Source organism: Triplophysa dalaica, chromosome 18 (assembly GCF_015846415.1).
Source record: "Triplophysa dalaica isolate WHDGS20190420 chromosome 18, ASM1584641v1, whole genome shotgun sequence".
Lineage (NCBI taxonomy): Eukaryota > Metazoa > Chordata > Actinopteri > Cypriniformes > Nemacheilidae > Triplophysa > Triplophysa dalaica.
In genome coordinates, this window is record NC_079559.1 from 21702592 (window position 1) to 21721944 (window position 19353).

The following is a 19353-nucleotide window of genomic DNA, read 5'->3' on the forward strand; positions in this document are numbered from 1 at the left end:
TAGGTTTACATAAAACAAAATATACGGTTTAGTTGATATGAATTAATTTAATATACTATACATTATTATATTTTATTATCGTTTAACGTGAAGCTGTGTAAATAACCGGAAGACGGAAGTGAGAGTTGGACGTAATATCCGGTGTGTCTGATGATGTTCGGTTGGTCATGACTGTCGCTTTGTGCTGCTCTCGCGCTTATGGACCCTGTTTTTATGAGCAGAAGAGATTAAGAAGTGAACAGGTGACAGATGAGAGTTGATCTTTGAGGCTTTACCTGTAAGTACACGTCATCTTCGGAGATCTAAACTTTAAATGACGATGAGCTTTACAATAATAACAAGAAGAAGAGTGTGATGTGATCGGCCCGTGTGCAGCTGAGGCCGAGCGGAGGAGACACTACATCAGCTGATCTTCTGATCTGATCTGATCTGATCATTGTTGTTGTGTCTGATGATCTGATGAACGGCACTTTGTGTTTGACTGTATAGACCTCCGCTGATCGACGGTCTTGAAGAGAGCAGTGATATAATAAACTAACATGATGATAGCACATCATCCTCATCATCATCATCATCATTAACAACAGCTCGAGATGAAGAGTAGCGTTAGAAGTGTAATGCAGACAAACGTGAAGAAGAAACGACGAGTGCTGTCAATCTGCGCTGTGCGGGGTTATTAGCACTGCGGCTAACTGTTAGCACAGATAAAAGACATCTGACCGCTGTCATCCTCACACATACATCAGTTCATCCAGAATCAAATGTCAGAGACCACCTGTCAATCTCGAGTGTTCACCCGTAGTGAGCTGCCTACAAAGGGCGTCGTCGCGTCGCGCGTCCCGTTCAAAACAAACAGATGACGCGCAGAAGAGTCACAGAAGAAGAGAGTTTGTTTGTGTTATAAACACTCGAGTGTTTGACTGACGTTATGCGCCGTGATGATGCCACACGCTGATAATAATAAAGCTCTGTCACTAACTGACCTCAGCGTAATGACGCAATCAATCCCAAGAGCACATGAAATCAAAGCGGTCTTTATGAGCATGTTTCCCTTTACATCTATAAACTAGTTCGTTTCAAAACGTCCCCCACATTCACATTTAGAAGAGAAAAACATTTCAAACGTCTGCCGATATGCGTTCATGATTCAGATTCCAGGCTTTGAGCTAAAAGACAATGATATTGCCTATTTCTAAAAGGGGAGGAGTCATTTATATGTCCCAAGTGCACATTTGAAGGCACTTCAGGGGCTCTTGAACCTCCAGAATGTACCGTGTGCCCGTCCAACGCTCATTAAGCGCACATGATGGCCAGAACACCAAACCGGTCAGACAGGAAACATGGGTTTAGATCTCTCTCACAGAATAGAGAGAGCGGAGCTTCATCAAATCTTGTGTGTGAGACCTTCAGCTCACTACTTCCACTCCAGACGTTTCTCAATTTTGATGTCCAGTCGCTAATATTAAACTACTGAGACTTCTGAGACACTCCACTCATGACAGACTTGTACAGATGTGTCTTAAGACGGAGCGCTGTGCTTTTATTTCTCGCTGTATGAACCGTGGCGTGTTTGACTTCATCTTTTCTTTTGGGTTGTGTCATGGTGTTCTCTGTCCTGCAGGTTGCCAGATCTTAAGGGTTTTGTGGCGGTTCATGTACAGAGGAAAGAGGGTGAAACTTGAAGATCAAACTGAAGGAAGTTGGAAGAGGTGAGTTACAGTCCTGATGTTTTTCTGCCAGCGGCGGCTCAAATGCGTGTCTGACGTGATTGGTTCCTGCGTTCAGTTTTGCAGCCGTCAGAATGACTGCGGTCGATGACATCACAGACAGTACAGAGGTGGTGGAAATGGAGGACGTTCCCTCACAGTTTTTCGTGGATAAGCACTCGTGGGACGGCCTGCGCGACATCATTCACGGCAGCAGGAAGTACTCGGGAATGATCATCAACAAAGCGCCACACGACTTCCAGTTTGTCCAGAAACATGACGAGTCTGGCCCACACTCACACCGCCTCTACTATCTCGGTAGAGTTTGTTTTATTTTTGACCTTTGACCCCAGTGCACTGTTGTGAGGGGTCACGAGCGCATGTGTTTGTTGTTGTAGGGATGCCCTACGGGAGCAGAGAAAACTCCTTACTGTTCTCTGAAATTCCAAAGAAGATCCGCAAGGAAGCTCTGCTGGTGTTGTCATGGAAACAGATGTTGGACCACTTTCAGGTAAGACTGTGGTGTCTCCATGGCTGTGACGCCTTTCGTGTTCTTCGTCCGGCCGGCTGTAACCGCTTACCTTTGTCCTCAGGCGACTCCGCATCACGGCGTTTACTCCAGGGAAGAGGAGCTCCTCCGTGAGAGGAAGCGTCTGGGGGTCTTCGGCATCACGTCCTACGACTATCACGCACAGAGCGGCCTTTTCCTCTTCCAAGCCAGCAACAGTCTGTTCTTCTGCCGTGACGGCGGTCGTAACGGCTTCATTGTGAGTCCAGCTCTGAAAAGCATGTGTTTCATGTGTACGTGTCACTTGTTCCTGTGTCTGAAGGTCATGTGATGTTTAGCAGGCTGCACCCATGAAGCCGGTGGAAATCAAGAGTCAGTGCTCGGGGACACGCATGGACCCGAAGATCTCGCCCGGTGACCCCACGTTCATTGCCTTCATCAATAATAATGACCTGTGGGTGAGCAACATCCAGACGGCAGAGGAGCGACGCCTCACGCACTGTCATAAAGGTCTTCAGCATCAGTCAGATGACTCTTCATCACCCAACACGTGACATTCACGACACAATTATCCCACGATAGCTTTGTCCTTCTGAAACCTGGCGGGTCCACATACACTGTTTTTAAGGAAGTGGATGAAAGGCTGTACTTGTCAAGTGATCATGAGCTGTGTGGTGGTCAAGCTAACACCAACGCTTTTCATTGGTATGATAATTGCAAAACCCAGTGACGCACATAAAGAGTGACGACATCATGAAACATGAAGATGTGAGGTTTCAGAAGGACGGCAGCGATCTGTGATGTGTGCAATAGATTGGGCTCTTATCAAAGCATTGTTCTCGCTCTACTGACGTACAAAAGACCAGACATTTCAGTGCCTGCTATGTACAGTATAGAGAACACAACAGTTTGGACTAGATTTCTTTCTCTTCTGCAGGCTTAAATAATGTCAAGGACGACCCAAAGTCAGCCGGTGTGGCGACGTTTGTGATTCAGGAGGAGTTTGATCGCTTCACGGGTTACTGGTGGTCTCCAGCCGCTCCTGAAAGTGTGTGACATCTCATCAGAGCTCTCTTGATTTACACTGAACATCCTTTCACAGCAAACATAAGAACAATAATAATCATAATGATAGTTATAGACCCATCAGTGTGTGACATCACAGAACTGTGAGAGTGACGTCATGTCAAACACCCGTCGGTTTGTGTGATCAGGACTCTTGTGTGTGTGCTTGTGTGTGTGTGTGTAAACTGACTGATGTTGTGTGTGTGTGTGTGTGTGTGTGTTTGTGTAAACTGACTGATGTTGTGTGTGTGTGTGTGTGTTTGTGTAAACTGACTGATGTTGTGTGTGTGTGTGTGTGTGTGTGTGTGTGTAAACTGACTGATGTTGTGTGTGTGTGTGTGTGTGTGTTTGTGTAAACTGACTGATGTTGTGTGTGTGTGTGTGTGTGTGTGTGTGTGTGTGTGTGTAAACTGACTGATGTTGTGTGTGTGTGTGTGTAAACTGACTGATGTTGTGTGTGTGTTTGTGTGTGTGTCTGTGTGTGTGTAAACTGACTGATGTTGTGTGTGTGTCTGTGTGTGTGTAAACTGAGTGATGTTGTGTGTGTGTGTGTGTGTAAACTGACTGATGTTGTGTGTGTGTGTGTGTGTGTGTGTAAACTGAGTGATGTTGTGTGTGTGTGTGTGTGTGTGTGTGTAAACTGAGTGATGTTGTGTGTGTGTGTGTGTGTGTGTGTGTAAACTGACTAATGTTGTGTGTGTGTGTGTGTATAAACTGAGTGATGTTGTGTGTGTGTCTGTGTGTGTGTGTGTAAACTGAGTGATGTTGTGTGTGTGTGTGTGTGTGTGTAAACTGACTGATGTTGTGTGTGTGTAAACTGAGTGATGTTGTGTGTGTGTGTGTGTGTGTAAACTGACTAATGTTGTGTGTGTGTGTGTGTGTGTGTGTGTGTGTAAACTGACTGATGTTGTGTGTGTGTCTGTGTGTGTGTAAACTGAGTGATGTTGTGTGTGTGTGCGTGTGTGTAAACTGACTGATGTTGTGTGTGTGTGTGTGTGTAAACTGACTGATGTTGTGTGTGTGTGTGTGTGTGTGTGTAAACTGACTGGAGTTGTGTGTGTGTGTGTGTGTGTAAACTGACTGGAGTTGTGTGTGTGTGTGTGTGTGTGTGTGTAAACTGACTGATGTTGTGTGTGTGTGTGTATAAACAGACTGGAGTTGTGTGTGTGTGTGTGTGTGTGTGTGTGTGTGTGTGTAAACGGACTGATGTTGTGTGTGTGTGTGTGTGTGTGTGTAAACTGACTGATGTTGTGTGTGTGTGTGTGTGTGTGTGTGTGTGTTTCAGACGCAGACGGAGGCAGAACTTTACAGCTGCTGTATGAAGAAGTGGATGAGTCAGAAGTAGAGATTATTCATGTGCCGTCTCCAGCGCTGGAGGAGAGGAAAGCTGATGTGTACAGATACCCTCGCACAGGTCACTCACACACACACACACACACACACACACAGTCTGCATGTCCGGTCATGATGTGAGGAAAACTGTTTCCTGCTCCAGGTGACAGCCTGAACACTGTTTATTTACATCACACATTTAAAGTCACAGTGAAACGGTGCGATTGTCTTTTTTCTGTATCATGACGTACGTCTGCGTCCTGTCATTGATTGGTCGGTTGTAAACTGGCCTGATACAGCAGCGGTGCCCATTGGACAGTCAGTATAGACATGACGTCATGAACAGAAGAGTTGTTGTGTAGAGGGCAGAGCAGCTTTAGGTTTTTCACAGATAACAACTGCAATGAGTTTGAGATGTGCACGGATAAATCATTTAGAATAATCACTGCAACGCTGTGGAAGAGAAAGAGTATGATCATTCTTCATTGCTCGGGGACTCGGGGAAGATCAACTTTTCTTGAGTCTGATGCTATAAGAACGATCATACTTTCAAAAGTGTGGAAGTCCTTTGGAGCCATTGGATTTATGAACACAATTGCTTGAAAATACAAACGTGTGTTTTTGCTCACCTTCAGGAAGTAAAAACCCTCAGATTAGTCTGAAACTAGCCGAGATTGAAACAGACCCGCAGGGAAAGGTGAGTGTGTGCTGAGCTCTTCTGCTGTTAGTCATGTTCCACACGTGTCGTCATCATCATCATCTGTTGTTGTTCTTATAGATCGTCAGGGCACAAAACAAAGAGCTCGTCCTCCCGTTCACCTCGCTCTTTCCTGGAGTGGAATACATCGCCAGGGCCGGATGGACTAAAGATGGCAAATTGTACGTGTGAAGACCGCCGTGTGATACCTTTGAGTAAAGACCAGAAGGGAATTCCAGCTGTGATCATGTGTTTGTTCTCTCCAGCGCTTGGGCAGTGTTGCTGGACCGCAGTCAACAGAAGCTCCAGTTAGTCCTGTTGCCGCCCGCACTCTTCATTCCTGTGGCCGTGGATGACCCGCAGTGGGCGGAGCACGTGGAAGCCATGCCCGAGGGAGTCCAACCGTTCGTCATCTACGAGGAGATCACAGACATCTGGATCAACGTGAGATCTCTCGTCTGATGTTTGTGTCACGCTCTTATCCATATGAAGAGATGATTCTGAGTGTCTGGTGTGTGTTCCACAGGTCCATGACATCTTCTATCCCTTCATTCAAACCAGTCGTGACGAGATCTCCTTCCTGTGGGTGAACGAATCCAAAACAGGCTTCTGTCACTTGTACAGGATCAGCAGCGTTCTGCAGGCCGGCTGTCAGCAGTGGTCCAGAGACTACAGTCCTTCAGAAGGTCCCAGTCCCTCCCTCTCCTTCAGAGTACTCTCGTGTGACCGTGTGTGCCATGTCTTTACACCCGTGTGTGCTGTGTCTGTGTTCAGATGATTTTAAGTGTGCGGTAAAGGAGGAGGTGGCCTTGACCAGCGGAGAGTGGGAAGTTCTGGCCCGACACGGCTCAAAGGTTTGCTGGGTGTTTCTCTCCACGTGTGTTCTGTCGTGTTCTCAAACACTCTCTCACGCTCTCTCTCCATTGGTCGACAGATCTGGGTGAATGAGGACACAAAGCTGGTGTACTTTCAGGGCACTAAAGACACTCCTCTGGAGCATCATCTGTACGCGGTCAGTTACCAGACTCCTGGAGAGATCGTCCGCCTCACCAAACCCGGCTTCTCTCACAGCTGCTCTGTTAGCCAGGTGACGTGTGTGTGTGTGTGTGTGTGTGTCAGAGACCTTGGATAGACCTATTTTTTTATTCTTTTCTTTTGAGAATAACAACATATGTGACCCTGGATCACAAAACCAGTCGTAAGTAGCACGGGAACATTTTTATTATAAGACAAAAATACCTTGTATAGGTCAAAATGATAGATTTTTCTTTTATGCCTAAAATCATTAGGATATGAAGTAAAGATCATGTGCCATGATGATATTTTGTGAATCTACCTTGAATATATAAAAACTTTTTTGTGTGTGGATGTCCTGTCACAGTGCCTCTGATTCACAACTTCAAAGGCCATTTTCTCAATATTTAGATGTTTTGCACTCTCAGATTCCAGAGATTTAAATGGTTGTATCTCAGCCAGATATATTCTAACAACTCATACATCAATATAAATCTTATTTATTTAAAAATCTTTGTATAAGACTTGCTTTTGGGTCACATTTGTTCATTTTATTTGAGTTTTTCTTTACTTTTTTCGTTTAAGCAATATATTTCAGTTGATTTCTGAGGCAATTTTCTCCTCATTTTTAGGCCATTTTTTGATTTCAATGAACAGAAAAATCTCAATTTTAATCAACTAAAATAACCTTGCAAATGTGACAGACAGGAATATGTGAATAAATGACAGTGTGTGTATTTGAATGGATGATGAATATCATTTTTTGGGGGCATTGACGTGATCTGAGTCTGTTGTTGTTGTTTTTTCCGTTTGAATTCAGAACTTTGACATGTTCATCAGTCACTACAGTAACGTCAGCACCCCGCCGTGTGTTCATGTGTACAAGCTGACGGGATCTCCGGCCGATCCGCTGCACAAAGAGCCAGAGTTCTGGGCCAGTATGATGGAGGCCACAGGTGAGAGTCACCCGTGACATCACACAACACACAATGACTGTGATGATAACACAACACGTGTGTGCGTGTGCAGGCTGTCCGGCCGATTACATCCCTCCCGAGATCTTCAGTTTCCCTGCCAAATCTGGCTTCCAGCTGTACGGCATGCTCTACAAACCACACAACCTGAAAGCTGGAAAGAAACATCCCACCATCCTGTTCGTGTACGGCGGTCCGCAGGTTGGTGACGTTGTGCTGAACCGTTTGTTTGTGGTGGATGTCAACGTGAAGTGTGCAGCACTCTTGACGTGTGGCCGTGTGTCTATAGGTGCAGTTAGTGAATAACTCGTATAAAGGTGTGAAGTATCTGCGTCTCAACACGCTGGCGTCTCTGGGTTATGCTGTGGTGGTCATTGATGGACGAGGCTCGTGTCAACGAGGACTCAAGTTTGAAGGAGCTCTTAAAAACAGAATGGTAACTGAACATCACATTGAAAGCACTTTCACCCTTTCAGACTAGAAACATAGATCGAGCTCACTTGAGAATCTCTCTCTCAGGGTCAGGTGGAGATAGAAGATCAGGTGGAAGGTCTTCAGTATGTGGCTGAGAAGTATAAGTTCATCGACTTGAGTCGTGTTGCCATTCACGGCTGGTCTTACGGTGGATTTCTGTCTCTCGTGGGTCTCATTCACCGGCCGAACATCTTCAAGGTGACTGCGATGTATGAGCGACGTGTGTTTTCACCAGCAGGGGGCGTCTGGGATCCTGTTGGTGTTGTAATGTTGAAGTGTCATGACATTTTGAGTAATGCTGTGTGACTCCAGCTGAGATGTAACTGGAGCGCTGTTGTGCTGCAGGTGGCTATAGCAGGAGCTCCTGTCACCGTCTGGATGGCATATGACACGGGCTACACCGAACGCTACATGGACGTGCCTGAAAATAACCAGCAGGGCTATGAGGCCGGATCTGTGGCTCTGCACGTCGACAAACTTCCTAATGAGTCAGTCACACACACTTCACACATGAACCCAATCAATCAATCAATGGCAGTTCTCCAGTTGTTTTATCAAGTGTCTGGTGTGTTCACCGACGGCCTCTTGTCTTGTATTTTTTCTTTCTGCAGGCCAAACCGATTACTCATTCTTCATGGGTTTCTGGATGAAAACGTGCACTTTTTCCACACCAACTTCCTGGTGTCTCAGCTCATCCGTGCAGGAAAGCCATATCAGTTACAGGTGTGAATAAACCCTCTCTTTCCCTTTCTCTCTCTCTCTCTCTCTCTCTCTCAGTGTGACTACTGCTGAAATGAATTAGAAACACATGCTTTCCCACTTATTCTGTCATCTGTCCTGTCTGTAGATTTATCCCAATGAGAGACACAGTATCCGCTGTCCTGAGTCTGGAGAACACTATGAGATCATGTTACTGTACTTTCTCCAGGAACATCTCTGATGATGACACTCTTCTCCATCTCACCGGCTCTCTCTCTCTCTCTCTCTCTCTCTCTCTCTCTCTCTCTCTGTCTGTGGGGGCGGGAACAGAGACGCTCCAGACAAACCGCATGTCTGCACACATGTCTGCTGCACAACAGAAGGACACAGCCGACGGCCCTCCGTAAAAAACACATCTCCTTTGATTTTGTGCCACATGTTGCCAAAAGGTGTCTTTGTTTTTTAAAAGTCTAGTTAGCGGCCGGTGAGAGGACGCGCTCTTCTCCTGCTAACCGCTCCTTTAACTTAAGCTTTTTCAGTTCTATGAATGCAGTCGTGTTTGCAGCGTGGCTGTCGGTCGCCTGCGTGTGGCTCTCATGTAAAGACACCTCACACTGCTACCTGCCGTTCATATTTTAAGTGTGGATTATTAAAGGAACATATTTTTTATGATGCTCTTGTCTTTGGTCTTTCAGTGAATCTTTACTTCAGTCAGGACATCTTAATTCATCGTCACATGTTTCTGCTTTATTTTCACACCATCTGTTCAGTTATTTCTCAGTAGAATTCATGCTGTCATATATAAACAGATTCACAACCCAAATGAAAACATTCTCAGATGTTGCTCTTTCATGACTTAGATGTTTCTCCTAACATTGAGAATCAGATGAGAGTGTAATTGTGTAAACACATGAAGAGTCTGGAGCTGTAGATGAATGTTGATTGTAGAGGTCAAATCATCTGGATTTGATGAGAAATGTTTGAGTTGAAAATATTGTCTTTGATTGCAGACGAGGCAAATCTGAGCTCAGCTCATCTCAAACTCTAATGGCAGAAATATCTGAGACTTAAACTCAAGTTTCCATTTCATCCCGGGAGAAAATAATTGAGAGATTAAACAGTTAGCTTACCAACCAATGAAAATCCTGTCATCATTTCCTCATCTTCATGTCATGTCAAAGCCTTCATCAGAACACAAAAGATTTAAAACACTGAACCCCATTGATTTCCAGTATATGAACACAAAACCACAGAGACATTTCTCAAATTATCTTCATTTGTGTTTCATTTCACACAGGTTTACAACAGCATGAGACAGAATAAATGATGACGGAATTTCGTCAAAATTTAAACTGGACTATCATCGGTGTGATATCAAATATTTACACAACGTATAACAATTTACAATTTTATTGTATATTTTAAAAGGATGCATAGCATAAAACCAGTATACGGTAAAACAGTCTCAAAGACAATACTGCCAGTTTATAAAGTGAAAGCACATGAACGTACAGTAACAATATCTTAATGATTGCATCTCTTATCTTTGGACGATAAACAATAGTTCACTGCTTAAGTTTACAGGTGGGAAACACCATAATAAATATTTCTTGAGAAATGTCAAGCTGGACAGAACGTCTGTGACAGCAAACATGAGGATATGGCCACTCGAGCTATAAAATGTGTTCAAGTTATTTCACTGAAGAAGTTCAGATAAACACAATCATCCAATGACATGCTGCAGGAAAAAACTAAACTTTCTGTCTTTTCATCAGTAACAGACTCCTGACCTGTCGGTGCTTTAGAGGTCACGAGGATCTAATTCAAGTTACTGAAGTAACTTGAACATCCAGTTGAGTTCAACCGACTGAATTTGATGAACCTTTCTTATGTCGGTTCACATGGTTTTCTTATTGGTTTAAATCAATCAACATGAGAGTGTTTGTGTTCATTCATGAATATTGAGATGAGATGCACACACACACACAGGACAGTTAAACTGATTTCAGAACAGTGACCGTAGTGATACAACAGCTTACAATCATATTTGACCTGTAATATAATGCATTAAATATCCATATAAACAACAGAATATATTGTGAATACAACACATTGTAACGGAGATAATGCCAGACGTTGTCCAGTAAAGCCACTGTTGTCTTGACAGATACCTCCGGTTAGTTTTTTAATGTGGTGGTTTTCTAGGACTGGAGGGCACATTGGACTTCGTCTTGGACGCTCCCTGAACAAAGAACAAACAAACATCAAGTTGTGTTAAATTTATGTTCATGCACTATCAAATCAGGCACTGAAGCCCAGAGACATGGCTCACATCCGCTGGCGTTTTGGAGTAGTTCATGTGGGCATACAGAAGAACAGCGATGTCATTGTGTGCTGCCTCCAGAGCGATAGAGAGGGCGTTACTGCCATCCTACAGGGCGCAGGTCAAAGGTCATCAGTTTACCCATAAAGAGCAGGTGAACGAATGCGATGGTCATGTACTCACATTGTCCACCACTGAGATGTCGCAGGCCGGGTGCTCGAGGAGCAGAGAGACGATCTGGGCCCGGCCGTGCTCACTGGCACACATCAGAGCCGTGGAACCCTCGTCGTCCTGAACGTTGACGTCAGCTCCGCAGTCCAGCAGCGCTCGTACCATCTCCAGCCGCCCGTGACTTACAGCCAACATCAGAGCCGTCTGTCCTGCCTGACACAACACAAGCCCTGATCAAACCCGGATCAACTGATGATGACGTCATCACAACAACAAGTCACCTGACTGGCTTTAGAATTGACGTTTCCCATCCGGAAGAGTTTCTGAACCGCGGCCATGTCCTTCTCCACCTTCACGGCCGACAGAGCTGCCAGCATCACTGCTGTATATCCGGCTTTGTTCTGCTGATCCACGTCACACACACCTGAACACAAAAGCATGGTCCAAAGGGTCAGACAGGATCACGGTACGTGAGCGAGCCAACACGTCACGATGAATATCGCGTGCACCTGTGTCCAGCAGCAGGTCCACCACAGCGAAGTTGGAATGAGAGACGCTGTAGTGTAGCGCTGTGTTTCCGTTGCCGTCCATCATGTTGATGATGTGCTCCAGCAGGACGGACGACACCTCCGAGAATGCCATCAGGTAATTGGACACGCGTGTCGGCTGTGCCGTCTTAGCGCTGGACACTCGGAACCACTCCAGCTGAACTGTATGTGAGCTGGACAGCTGACAACACGTCACAGCACATCACAACAACGACAATCATATTCACCATGCTTTACACAACATTACACACTTTGGGTGTGTCTCACCACTTCTTTACTCTTCAGTGCTTTTGATCCGTCATTTAGATGCTTCTTCACTATCAGACAAGCCTCACGCATTCTGCTGCTTAACTCAAACCTGTAACATCATCATAATCATCATCAGATATATGTGTTCAAGATGCATGCACTTTAACTGAACATAATGATGAAACTTACTTCTCCTTCACCTCATCTGTGTGCTGCTCCAGCGGTTCGGCTGTTATGTTGTCATCACTGTCATCGTTTATATTCTCGTCCTCATCTGACGTGTCTTCTAAAGGTGCTTCCTCCTCTACGCTGCTGTCTGAACACCCCCCCACCACACTTTCATCAGATGAACTCTCTTCATCCTCATCAACCTCTTCACTGGACGTCGACTCGTAGCTGAAGATATTGGGCAGGTTATAATGTGAGTTGCTCTATTATCACGCCAACAACTCACTTCACATGGATAGAATGAACCAAACTCTGAGCAGACCAAGAAACATAACGATTCAAACCTGTCATTTGTGTTTTGAATTAGCGCTTTACTTTTTATTATAGCATAAATCAAATCCTTTAACTGTCACTCAACTGTATACACAAGTGCAACAGTAGGTGGAAAACTTGAGTGCAGTTCCGACCGACACGGCAGTATGACAGATATGAGACACATAGCTGGTGGTTAGGTAGGTTTTGAAGCATGGTAGCTGGTTTGTGCTGGTTTAAGCTGGTCCTGGACTGGTTAAGCTTAAACCAGCTCAGGACCAGCACAAACCAGCTACCATGCTTCAAAACCTACCTAACCAGAGAGCGTGAAACCTTCAGGATTCAATCGCAAGACTTTATTATACTCACCCTCCATTAAGGATGCCAACAAACTTCAAGCTCTTCTTGCCAGCAATGGAACCTGCAGCATCAGCGGTGCCATCTTTCCTCTTCATGATGGACTTCAGCGGACCTGCAACATGATTTAAGAACAGTTACTTTAATCTCTTAAGACAGTGGAAACACACAGTTGTATTGAGTAGTGCTCACCCTCAGCAGACGGGATCTGCTCTTCAGTCTCTTGAATATCACTGAGACATTCCCACTTGATCCCAGTGCTCTCCAGCGCCACACCAGTGTCCACAGGGTCTGTCTGAATGCCTTGCTCATGTTTGGTCTGTGACAGGTACTCAAGATCTGGAAACCCTACTCCAACAGAAGCTTTCGAAGAAACCTCAGTCTCCAGTTGGATGTCCACCGTCTCCGGTTTCACAAGCGTCTCTTTGTCAAGCGTAATCTTGGATGTCCTCTGAATTTCCTCAGCTCTTAACGTCTCAAGGTCTTGGCTGACATGACTTAGTCGCGTCTCGAGAACCTGTATGGATGCCTGTTGTAGTTTGATGGTGTGTTGAAGCGTGTTGATTTCTCGTTGTGCCTCACTTTGAAACCCAAGACTCGACTCTACGACCCAGATGGCCACATCTTGAGTCTCCGCTCTGGTCTGAATGGCCACATCATGTACGGCACTAGGCTCTGTCTCAACGGCGGCATGACAGAGGTCAACAGAAGTTTGGACAGCAGTGTCCTCGAGCGTCTGACGATAGCAGACTTTCACCGTCTCAAGGGGAATGTCATCTCCCACTGCTACGGATGTCTTCTCAGGCTCTGCTTCAGCCCTGGTGCAGATCTCCATCTTGAGCGAGGCATCGAGTTGTTGTGCTTTCTTCTGAAGTTCCAGAGTCAGCCTGTGTTTTTCGGTACGCAGCACGCTCACCTCTCTTTCTAAGGCCGGTACTCCTTTCACACGCTCCTCCATCTCTTTCAGCTGCCGAAGGGCGGAGGCCATCTGTTCTCGGACGGTCTGAAGCTGCCCGGGAGGAAGTGAAGACGCTCCTGAGACCGAGGCTGGAGTGCTTCTTCCAGACGTCTGTGGACTAGCTCTGGTCCAGCACCCGGACAGGGAATTCTGCACAGAAGGTGACATCTGTAGCGACCGGACATCTGTAGCCAGCTGAGAGGAAGCTGAGGAAAGGTCACTCGTGGATCCGCCACCTCTTGGATGGACTTTGGAAAGGTCAGGCAGCTTAGAAGCTAATCCACTGAAATACTGACTTTGCTCCTGTTGGAGCCGAAGGCTGGTTTCAAGGAGCGTGCGTTCTACCCGAGGGTTACGCGGTGGAGGCGGCGGTGGCACTTTGGAGCAAGTGGGTAAACCAGGACTGATGGCTGCTGATGGGGACAGTGGTTGTGATTTGCTGGGACTCTGGAGGACAGGTTGACAGTTCTCACTGGTCGTTGAGGAAAGTGACTCGGTGGACGTCCAACCGCTGGTCCGACCTCCGATAGCTAGATTCCTCTGGTTTCCACGGTCACCCCGCGATCCTCTCCGGGTGTTCACGTTAGCCCTGCGGACGCTGTGTCCGCTCTCTATTTCCTCAACATACTTGAGAAAATCAAGGTCCAGGTGGAATCCATAAGGAGTCTGAACAGAATACGAACTAGCCTGATCACTCTCTTCTTCAGCTGAGCAATGAAAAGGGCCACTCAGATCTGTAAAGCCAACATAACACACATGTTCATACAGAGACAGCAGAACTGGGCTGAGTACAGCCTAAAAAACACTTACTTGGCGGTTTGGAGCGTATGTGCACAGATTGGGTCATCTTCTGGAGCCTTCTGCTGCCCCTTCAAGAAAAACATTGCACAATCTGATCAGGACGATACACAAATCTCAAATTTAAGTGACCATTCTTTTCATCAGCTATTTATAAAAGAGAAGTAAAATTGTCCGTTAAAAATGTGCATCATGAACATCCATGTTATGTTTTATTAACACTGAAGAGAGCAGGTCATGGAAATCAAGTGTATGTGCATGTGTATGCGTGAGTATGTTTGTGTGTGCGTGAGTGTGTGTGCGTGTTCATTCCTGGAAGTTTTGTGTAGAGCATGCAGCAGTGTCACAGACTAGGACTGTGTGTTACATGATATTCAATCACATGACAGAGGAAATACTCTACAGAGACACTGTTTCTTTAAGTCGTGATGCTCTTACCACTGAGCTACAGGAAAAATTTGATGGAGTTCTCATTTGTTTTTCAGTTTAGTCTCAGACGTTAGAATCATATTTGAGTGTAAATGTTGAAGCTCATGAAGAGAATAGAGCTGTAGATGAATGTAGATTGAGGTCAAAGCATCTGGATTTGACTGAGTGTGATGAGACATGTAGAGATTTGGGGGTAAGCGTGAGATGATCGTTTTCTGTATAACACAAGGATATTGAATGTAATGAATGTGCGTAGCTTGTGTCACACATGAAAAGAGTTGATGTTCTTCATTGTGTTGTTGATTTCCTCTGGTCCGCCCCTTGAGGAAGACGTTTAGACTGAGTGTCACTGTAAGACAATAGATTCTGGGCATTATCACAGCCGTTTCCCCTCAGGAGAGAGAGAGAGAGAGAGAGAGAGAGAGAGAGAATATATTCACAGCATAATGCTTTATAACTCTCCAGTTTATGTTTCAATCAAGTATATGATTGAGTGCACTATTTCAGTTCTATTTGGGACTATTTAACACTTTTGTTTTATAAGTCTAGAGTTTAGTGTAACAGTAAAACTTTAAATACACGACTACATTTTAACATTAAAGTCCCTGTGAACCAGAAGTTGCGATCGTTTTTACTTTCGCATTCTGACACACGAAAATAAAAATTAAAAGGAAAAAACAGTGGGCGTGGCTTGTTTTTTTCACTGCAAAATTGATTGGACATGTAGACCAGCTGATGCATTGATCTTAAAATGAAACTGGAAGCAAACTGACAGTTGAAGGGTTAATGGATAATTTACTTCTTTTGAGATGGATCGTCATTTCAGGTCGAAAGTGCATTTTCAGATTTGAGAAAGAAAAAAGAAAACGACCAAATTGATAAACTATTTACTATAAATGCTGCAATATTTCATGAAAAAATAATAATTGTAATTTTTTATTTCACTGGGACTTTAAGAATACTACAGTGTTCTCATACAGCTATTAATGTTTACACTTGAAATACATAAGTGACGATGACGTTTACATTGTTTAAACTAGGGCTATCAAACAATTTATCGCATCCTGTGCACATATTATTTTTGTATTTTTTGAAAGGTCAGAAGGTCAGATGTGTCCTTGACCGGCGTGTAGATTTGACATCACATTTAAGACGAAGAGAAAACTTCTGCTTCCTCTGAAGGGAAATGAGGTCACTATCAAAACATCACTCCCATTCATTTCTTCCAACATACTGAATGAATGAATCTCAGCACAAAACAATGTTCCTCATTGACTCCACACTTGTATTTCAGTCTGGAAGTCTCTGAGAAGTCATATTCTTCTGAAGCCTCGTCAAGTAAAGGCTTTGTGTTGTGCTGGTTCAGAGGCGCATGAGGTGGACAGGAATGTGTTTTTCTCCCATGTGTGCCTTGTAATTAAAGTGTTGAGCAGCAGACAAACACTGGGATGTGTGTGAACACACAGCTGGAGCTCAGAGGAAGACACGTCTATACAACTCTACATACATTATTCCACTCCATCATGACAACAAAGTTTTCAGCAAACCGTGTGTCTGTGTTTGTGCACTATTTGTGTTGGTGTGACATGTCCGAGCCTGGTCACATGAACTGGCTGTGAAACACATCGTGTGCTGTGGAATGTTGCCTGTGGCACACATATACACACATGCATGCACACACACACACACATACATACACACACGTACATACACACACACCTACACACAAACACACACACACATACACACACACACACACACAGTGTGTGATCTATCAGTGTGTTTTGTTTGTGCAGCAGCAGGCAGAGGAAACACATCAGCATCCTCTCATTGTTCCTCATCTCCAGCTTCAGCTCAGATTCTTCTGGAATCATTCTGTTGACTCACATTCAGCTCTCAATCATATTCAGCAAACTCCTCCTCTTATTTGTAAATAGAAATAATCTCTTGAGGTCTTTATCTTTCTGTGTATAATCTGTGATCTTCAGTTATCATTTATTCTCTCTCATCTGTACATGAGCCCTCTTCAGTGGAACACAACAGAAGATATTTTGTGGTTCTGTGTTCATATAATATAAGTCAATGGAGTTCAGTGTTGTTTGATTATCAACATTCTTCAAAATATCTTCTTGTGTGTATGAACGAAAGTCATACAGGTTTAAACAATGATTATTGGCTGTACTGTCACTTTAAGTAGATGTTTATTCTATGTGTTCAGTGCTGAAGGATCAGTTTAACACTGTCAAAGAGGAAAATGGAAATCTGTTTATCCCGTTTTTTTTTTCCTTTGTAAATTCCCTTTCACACGTGCAAGAGATTGCAGAGGGTTTGGTAGTCACATAAATAACTAAGAGCAGATAACAAGGGACATTCAGTATTTAAAGTTATCCGCTGAAATGAATTACTAACCATCATCACTTCAACCACAACACAACCCAAAGATATTCACACACATCTCACGTGTGCACAACTGAATGTTGTTCACAGCACCCAGACATGCACAACATCACCACATTTACAAAATAAACCAAAGACACACCAAAACGGAGAAGTGATTCTGTGGAAAAACACCCCAGAACTAGCACTGGACTGTGTGTGTGATTAAACAACAAACAGCACAAAATCAAGTTGCTTAAGACAGGAATCTTCCTCCTGTGATTGAATCTCTATCTATAAATCCCCTCCATCACTTCCTCCCGTCCATCTGAATACATCCACTGTAATGACACGTGTGTATTAAAGTGGATGTGAACACACTCCATCATCCTCGTGGTGTGATGTAGAGAAAGAGAACGTCTCTCAACAACACTACTACCTTTGTTTGTCCGTAAACAACATAAAGCAATAATCTGCAACGACTGGTGGACTGTTTTCATGGGAGAGAAAGTGGCCGTACACATGATCTAATTCAATAGCTGGACAGTGTTAAAGCGGGCGGGTGGGGGGTGATTGTAGTTTTGTTGTGTGTTATCAGATGAACAGTGATGATAGACAGATGGACGACGGTGTTGACCTGTAAATAACATCATGAGACCTGAAGCATGTGATTCTTCAGTTGTTTCAAACCACAGAGCTGTTGTTGAACACTGAATGACTCCATAGTGTCTTGATAAATGATGTCCCATCAGAACCACAGCGTGACGTCATCTCATATTTATCACACGATATCGCCGTCGTACTGTCTGTCTTACTGGCATTCATCACATTACTAAAGACTTGAGATGTGTGGCGCTTGTACATGAATGGAGCTCATAACAGGGTGTGACACTCTCTGGTTCTTCTCATCCAGTCTTTTTGTGTGTTGTATGTTACACTGTACAGCACGCCCGTGGTTTTGAGAGTGAGATGAAGAGTGATGGTTTAATATGAATGGAAGTGAAGGTAGATGCGTCAAATATTCACTATATTCAACTCTTTTCAAGCAAACATTGAGACATGTTTCAATGTAGTTTTCTTTGTATTATGTACATGTATGTCAGAATGGAAACAAGTTTGCAGTCAGTCTGTAGTTTATCTGACACAAAGGACGGCTTGTTTCATTTCGCATAAGTGAAGAAGAGTTTTCTCATCATCTGTCAACAGTTCATCTGATAGATGTGTTGATTCACTCTTGTCATTGGACACTAGAACGGCTCCAAATCTTACTTTCTGAACACTTCAACTTTAACTCGGACCATTTCTGTCCAATCATGAAGTTACAGTGTTGACCTTAACATGTGAGATTCTGCTTATTATCGCGTGAATAAAAGATTTGTGCACTAACGTCAAGTGAAAATGATTTTCGCACGTAAAACGCGCGCGCGCTCCCTGGTAACGTAAAGACTTTACAAGACATGTAGACTATGAGGCAAATCAAGCAAAGAAATGAAATCACACTTTTCAATATTTACCTTTAACCCCAAACTTCAGTAGTGACATATATGACTTTATCAACAAGAAACTCTGCTGTTTAACCCATAGAAGTAAGTTATAACAATCAACATTATGAAGTGAGTTTTGTCTTACCCTTCGGCTGAAGTTACTTTCTGCGCTATAATGATGATTATAATCCAGATATATATATATGTGTGTGTGTGTTATTTTATGTGTGCAGATAGCTGTACTGTTCGCTGCTGTACGGGCTCATATATGGGCGGTATTGCTGCAGATTTTCTGCTGCTGCTGATCTTGTGTTTTAATGGGTGGTCCTGATATATTCCCACCCATGAAACGACGTCATGTTGAAGTTCACGAGCTCGTCTGCTGCATTCAGAGCCGTAAAACACATATCCTGTGTCCCAGACGGGAAGGCCCGTAGAAATCAAGAAAAAAAGCATGCATGTCCATGGACACACTAAGACAGATATGGAATGTTTTGTATAATATAACTACACAAAAACTATATAATGGCAAAAACTATACAAACACTACGGATTGTGTTTGATAGTCTCAATGTATAGCTGTACTTCACTCAATTCAAAGTTTTGTTTTGAGTAGAATCTCAGTGGTGTCATTTGCCGTCAATGCGACGGATGGCGCTGATGTGCGGAGCGCGTTCACGTGTGACCGTCTGATTCAGCACAGCAGTGAAG

General features: G+C 44.1%; 2 protein-coding genes across 3 annotated transcripts; one reads left to right on the plus strand and one right to left on the minus strand.

Annotated features, from left to right (window-relative positions):
- The first annotated feature begins 130 nt into the window (after positions 1–130).
- dpp9 (dipeptidyl-peptidase 9) lies at positions 131–9141 on the plus strand. 2 transcript variants are annotated; one of them, XM_056772723.1, is made up of 21 exons: positions 131–277; positions 1622–1709; positions 1786–2024; positions 2105–2217; positions 2300–2473; positions 2553–2724; positions 3152–3262; positions 4565–4693; positions 5247–5308; positions 5390–5490; positions 5575–5752; positions 5835–5994; positions 6083–6162; positions 6243–6395; positions 7143–7278; positions 7352–7497; positions 7586–7732; positions 7816–7968; positions 8116–8258; positions 8382–8493; positions 8618–9141. In XM_056772723.1, exons 2-21 carry the CDS (start codon positions 1654–1656, stop codon positions 8708–8710), a joined length of 2658 nt encoding a protein of 885 aa, XP_056628701.1. In that variant the 5' UTR covers positions 131–277; positions 1622–1653; the 3' UTR covers positions 8711–9141. The 2 variants fall into 2 exon arrangements, with proteins under 2 accessions (XP_056628701.1, XP_056628702.1); XM_056772724.1 differs by having other exon boundaries at positions 2556–2724.
- A 722-nt stretch (positions 9142–9863) lies between these two features.
- On the minus strand, positions 9864–19313 carry kank3 (KN motif and ankyrin repeat domains 3). Its single transcript, XM_056772726.1, has 11 exons — positions 18788–19313; positions 14366–14424; positions 12790–14289; positions 12610–12712; positions 11950–12156; positions 11779–11869; positions 11473–11692; positions 11245–11387; positions 10976–11176; positions 10802–10900; positions 9864–10711 (listed from the first exon to the last, which is right to left on the minus strand). Exons 2-11 carry the CDS (start codon positions 14400–14402, stop codon positions 10655–10657), a joined length of 2658 nt encoding a protein of 885 aa, XP_056628704.1. The 5' UTR covers positions 14403–14424; positions 18788–19313; the 3' UTR covers positions 9864–10654.
- Between the last annotated feature and the right edge of the window lie 40 nt (positions 19314–19353).